Source organism: Vicia villosa, unplaced genomic scaffold (genome assembly GCF_029867415.1).
Source record: "Vicia villosa cultivar HV-30 ecotype Madison, WI unplaced genomic scaffold, Vvil1.0 ctg.000339F_1_1, whole genome shotgun sequence".
In the NCBI taxonomy this organism is placed as follows: domain Eukaryota; kingdom Viridiplantae; phylum Streptophyta; class Magnoliopsida; order Fabales; family Fabaceae; genus Vicia; species Vicia villosa.
Window position 1 is genome coordinate 773,834 of NW_026705151.1, and position 6,359 is coordinate 780,192.

Here is a 6,359-nt window from a genome sequence, read left to right on the forward strand (position 1 = left end):
TATTATCAAAAAATTCATAATTTATATGTAGTTGATTTAACTAAAACCTCCTTATTTTGTAATTTTTTTTGGGCTCTAGCTCTCATCCACAAAAAAAAACTAAAGAGTTGAATTTCAAATAAAATAATAAATTAAGCAATCTCAATTTTAATTTAACCCTTATCTATTCATTTCAATAACTTTGATAACATTGATACATTATCCTTATCCATTAAGTTTAGTCTATTAATAATCAGAATGTATTTCAACCCAAAAACAAGGTATATTCTTTCTCATAATCCTCCACCTGTTCTTTTACATTTAACACGCTAATCAGCAAAGCGACAAAAATCCAAACTTAACAACCAATAAGGGTAACTTCGTCATTTCCCTCACCTCCAACTTTTTATACGCACACCTCACCTTCCCCGATGAAACGGACTTCCAATCTTTAGTCTTTCATTTCGAAAACTAATCACTTTTTTCATTTGCCATTCGTTCTTCTTTCTCGAACGAAAGGCCAAATTTTCTGTTCTCAAATTCTCAATTCTTATCCAATACATCAAAATCATAAACAACAATTACTTAATTCAAATTAATTTCTATACACAGAAAACAAAAATAATTTAATTAAATTGAATTGAATCATTACATTTTTTTCTCGAAATTTTGATCCTATTGTGCGAATTGTATTTCGTTTTCAATCGGATTATCGAATTTCGTACAGAGGATTCGTATTCGTGTGTGTATCCGAAGAATTTTGATTATTTTTTTTGTTGATAAAAAAATGAGGAAATGGTGCGGTGAAAACGACGTCGTTGAGGTTGAAGGGATTGATGTTAGTGTTTGTGTTGCGGCGGACGGTGATTTTTGGGTGAGCGTTGGCTCCGCCGGTGGTCCGATCGGGAAATTCAGCCTTGAGAGCGAACATGATTTGGCGCATATGGTTAACGATTTCATAGAGAATGCAGGAAGCTTTGGGGCTGAGTCTTGGTGTAGCAGTGATAGTGAATCTTCTTTATCTGATTTTGCGCACCTTGCTGAAAAGATTCAGGTAATTATGATTATGATTGTTATCGATTTAGGATTATTTGTTTTTTTTAATTTAATTAATTGGTTTGAATGGATTTTAAGACTGAAGTTAGAAATCTTTTTTTTTTTTTTTTTTCAATTTTAATTTTTATCAATTTCGGAGAATAAAACTTCATATATATGTGCTATAGATTCTAATTTCTATAGATGTATAATTTGGTGTGTTAATGTCCGAAATTGACACAGACTTTTGTGATTATATTTAATTTAATTTAATTTTTTTAAAATTATTATTGGTGTAAGAGTCGATGTGTTTTTTGTATCCATGCTTCATAAATATAAAGTTGCTTTTCTCATTCTCTTTTGCCTCTATTAAAGGAATTGATTGCAATATTTAGATATTGAGGTTCAGCAACATGATTTAGGTTATTTTCCTTGATATTTATTGTGTTTTGAACTGCGTTGGGGGCATTTAGATGCATGTTGAGTTGGGCTTGAAGTTATAGCTTTTGCGGCAATTGCTTTGAGACGCGAGAAAACATAAATGAAACACGTAATCAAAGAATGCTTAGTGTTTTCAATCACAGTTGAAGCTTGAAATTGTAGCTTTTGTGGCAATTTTCTTTGAGAATGAGGGAAGCTAGCTTCCCTAATTAATTGATCTAGCTTCCCTAACTACTCTTCCTCCTCCCACTTTTGTCATAACTCCAATGGTGGTAGCCCAATGTTTGAGGCTTGAGCCATATATTAAGTGAGGAGATACATAAATATCCTTAACATCCATGCTAACCCCCTAGGGTTGGTTTTGTACTTGTTTGTAGATTGTTGAATTTTTTCTTAGTTGGCTGTGAATTGTTTGTGAAGTCTACATAACAATAAGTTGTATGCGTGTTCATTTGGTGCCTATTTGGATTCACTTACTTGAGCTTATCGGTTGATATAAGCACGTGTGAGATTGTTTGGGAAAGCTTATGAAAAGATTTTATGAAATGCCCATAAGCTGTTTTTTTAGCTTATTTACAGAAGTGCTTCATGATAGCTTATGTAAACAAGCCTACTTGAAAACAATGACTATATTTTATCTATTGTTATTAAAATAGGTTATACAACATGCACTTATAAGATAAACTCTTATGCTATAAACACTTAATTAAGTTATTTATTCAAACATGGCTTTGGTCTATTGGGTTAGTTTGTATTACATTAAATGTTGATGTTGAGGGTCATATCCTCTACTTAATTTACCAGTAGTGGTTGTCTGTATAAATTGTATGGGATGTTTCAGTTTGCGAATATTGTTCTTTTCAATTCCTTTTCCTTATTTTGATTTTAGTAATGGGTTTGAATGAGAATTTCAACACATAATCTCCTGTTTCTAGGAGCATGACTGGAAGCAGTTTTTACTCCTTTGTCAATTATTTTAACTCAAGACTTGGGTTTGACAGCAAATAAGATACAAAAAGTAGAAGGAGATTTGCCTTTCTATCCTTAATTATACAAATAAATGATTTCCTACTGACTTGAACTTTTTATGAATGGGTTTTTAACAACTTCCCTGACTATCTTTGACGTTTTATGATGCAGATCTGTAAGCGATCGCTGACTCAACATGAGAGCGACTTGATCCCAATTGTTCATTCTCTCATACGGTCAATGAAGGAGACCAACCTAGAAATGATGAATTCTGGTCCATGTTATGCTAGCTGCATCAGATTTTATTTGGCAAAGTTGATGAGACTTTCTGGCTATGATGCTGGTGTTTGTACATCTAAATGGCAGCGTGTTGGCATAATCCCTGGAGGTATGCCATATTATAATTATGTGATTGATTCTACTTTTGCTTCATGAGCTGCACTTTCATCAAGCTGCCCCATTGGTTAGCTTGCCGTGCTAAATATAAAACTGTATTATCTACATTGATTTTTTTAGAGTGAAATGGCATACTTTCTTGGATATATTAAGTTTATGATTCTTCTCTTGCAAAGAAGTTCTTATAAGCTTATATATGTTTACGCAGAGGCTAAATTAGAGAGGATCGAACAAACTGACACGCAGAATTGAATTTCAACTTATATGTGAAGCTGTGTTTATTTTAACTTAGAATTTCAATTTAAACTGTACTGTTTGATGCTTCCATATATAGTTCATAAGTTCAATACAGTGGACTACAATTATTGCAGCTCATAAATAATCACCGTTAATACATTTTTAAATATGTCTCTTTCACAAGTGCTTGTTTTATCCAAACTAACACAATGTTAGTTTTAGTATCAAATCTATTACTCGTTCATGATCTTATTATCAGCTTTTGTTTTCATCTAATGTATGTGCGTAAACTTGTTGCACAGGTGATCACGAATATATTGATGTGCTGGTCGAGAATAACTCTGGGAAATCAGAGCGGTTGATTATTGATATTGATTTTCGAAGCCACTTTGAAATTGCTAGAGCTGTTGATTCATATGACAGGATACTGAATTCGCTTCCGTCCGTTTACATAGGTTCCCTTACTAGGCTGAAACAGTTTCTTGGAATAATGGAGGAAGCTACTAGATCTTCTTTGCAACAAAATTCTATGCATTTTCCTCCATGGAGATCTTTAACATATTTAAAATCCAAGTGGCTATCACCTTATGAAAGAATCACTCATTCAGACAGCAACATTAATATTAGCAATGGCGGCGAGTGCTTCGACCACAAGCAATGCCGTGGACATTTGAAGAAGCTGCAATCTTGTCTTCAGGCAGGAATAGAAGTTGAGCGAATGTTGAAGGCTCGTAACATTGAAAGTAACCGGAGGATGAAACCTGACAGATGGAGGCAAACGTTTCTCCGGCCCATATGACATATGTACAGATTTCCGTTCTGAAGTTCTCATAAGAATGAATGAATAAATATAAAATACAGAATTTTGCGGCTTTTTATTCCCTCAGCTAAACCTTCTCCTACCTACCTAATAAAGAAGCCTTAGCAGCAGCAATAAGGCGATTTTCTATATGCGTCATTTATTTGTTCTTATCGGTGTTTGAGGTGTGACACTTGTGGAGTCGAAAAAGTTTTTTGGTACCCAGAGATTTGAGTTTATGAGCTTTTATGTAGCAGCGGTGTCACACAGTGCAGTACTGGGTATATCTGTACTCTACCTGATAACTTCCTTGCCTCGTATTTTTGTTGGGACTGTACTCTACCTGATAACTTCCTTGCCTCGTATTTTTGTTGGGACTTGGAAATTTTGATATATGTTATGTTCTATTTTTTCTATATGTTTTCATGATTAATTTTGAGGATGAGCTGAGGTATTTGGAATTTCCATTCTGTTATATTGAGAACTTTGGTTGATGACTCTTTTGGTTATGAAAAAATAAAAGAGCAAACCTTTGAAACGTGCTTATTCGGTTACATGTAAGATAGCTTTTGAATTTTTATTGCTTGAATGTTAATTTAGAACTTCCTTTCAATTGCTATATTTTTCTATCTTGTAGCTCAATTGATGATTTTTGCATCTAACCATTGCATTGTCATTGTGATAACGGTGCAACCATTTTTGGGGCTTCAAATTATGCAAATACATGTGGTAATCCATCTTTGGCAGCTTGTGCAGAACATTTAAGGAAATTTATAGCTACTTTTGTGAGTTGTTTCATTCTGAATTTTGGTAGAAACAATGCCCTTTTTGTTGAGTTTGCAACTATTATGATGGTAATTGTGCATGCAAAGGATGAGGGCTTATACAAGCTTTTGATAGAGAGTGGTTCTTTGCTTTCTGTTATATGGCTATTGGTAACTCTTAAATTGTTCCTTTGAAAAGAAAGAATATATGGCACTAAAATAATTTTATTTAAATGCTCTCTAAATTTAAGTGCTCTCAACGCTCTCTTTTTTTAGAGAGAAAAACAAACGTGCTGATAGATTAGCCTACATGCTCATAATGTTCAGAGTATAACTTGATTTCTAACTATTAAAAATGAGTTTTTATAAGAGATATATTTACTTCTTTTTTTTTTTTAAAATTTTTTTATTAGAGAAATTTGACGTATTCTAGTAAATAACAAAATTATAAAAGTAACTTTAGCAACCATAGCAACCATTTTATGAAGGTCTATTTTAGCAACCATTAACTAAAAAAATGGTTAAATGCACCTTAAAGTGTATGTTGCTAAAACACACATTCATAAAAATATGTGGGTGATTTTAGCAAATTCCAGTAGAGTTTGTTAAAATACACCCATTTATTTTCATGAAGGTGTGTTTTAGCAAGCTTTAACTAAAAATTTGTTAAATGCACCCTAAGGTGCATGTTGCTAAATTAGACTTACATAAATTAGACTTATATATATATATATATATATATATATATATATATATATATATATATATATATATATATATATATATATATATGAGATATTCTTATTTCACGAATGAGTTATTAATATTTATTCCACATCTTAACCATTAATTTTTTTCAATCGATAAAAAATAAAAAATACTAATTTTTTCTATAATAAATATTTAATTTATAATAAGATATATATCATTATTAATGTAAGATATTTAACTTTTTATTCTTATTGTAACTATTTTTAATGTATTCAACTTAAAATAGATTTTTAAAAAGACTAGAGAAAATGCATTACAAATGTTATTAGAGATATGGTTGGACTTTGGGCTTATAAACTATTACTCATTCTATTCCAAAATAAATGTCACGTTTATAAAAATTATTTATCTTAAATGTCATTTTTAGTTCCCAATGTAATTTTTATTTTTATTTTTGAATTGCACCCTCTAATTAATACTCTTAATTTACTATTTCTCTCACATTGCATTAATGATAATAAGAATACACCAATAACAAATAAAAATAATTTGGTTAAATTGTCACTCCCTCTCTCTTTTATTTATCACATTTTTTTAATCTATGTGAAAGTGTCAACTATGACACTTATTTTGAGACAGATGAAGTATTTTTGTTTGAATTTTGTTGGGCTTTAATTTGCTTCTCCAAATTATATATTTTCTGTGTTTTATAAATAATAATAATAATAATAATAATAATAACATTTATGAGAGGATTGCTCTTCTTGCTCTTAGTAGTGAACAATCACTCTTATGAAATCTCAAAATGTTTTACGTGCTGTTGGAATTTCAAAATACAGACGCGCTTATTACACACAAATTCACATCACGTGCTGTTTTATCAAAAATTTTGATACAGTTCGGATATTGAAATTTGAAAACACAAACGAGAAATTAAATATAATTTTTTCTTTTATAAACATATCACTATACCTACAAAACCTACCAAAATATCCATGTATTCTCTATCAAGTTTTTATACATCAAAA

At 31.1% G+C, this 6,359-nt stretch overlaps 1 protein-coding gene across 1 annotated transcript; it reads left to right on the top strand.

Annotated features, from left to right (window-relative positions):
- The first annotated feature begins 407 nt into the window (after positions 1-407).
- On the top strand, positions 408-4,417 carry LOC131626980 (uncharacterized). Its single transcript, XM_058897815.1, has 3 exons — positions 408-1,033; positions 2,596-2,812; positions 3,360-4,417. The coding sequence occupies exons 1-3, from the start codon at positions 767-769 to the stop codon at positions 3,854-3,856; spliced, it is 981 nt and encodes a 326-aa protein (XP_058753798.1). The 5' UTR covers positions 408-766; the 3' UTR covers positions 3,857-4,417.
- Positions 4,418-6,359: the final 1,942 nt, after the last annotated feature.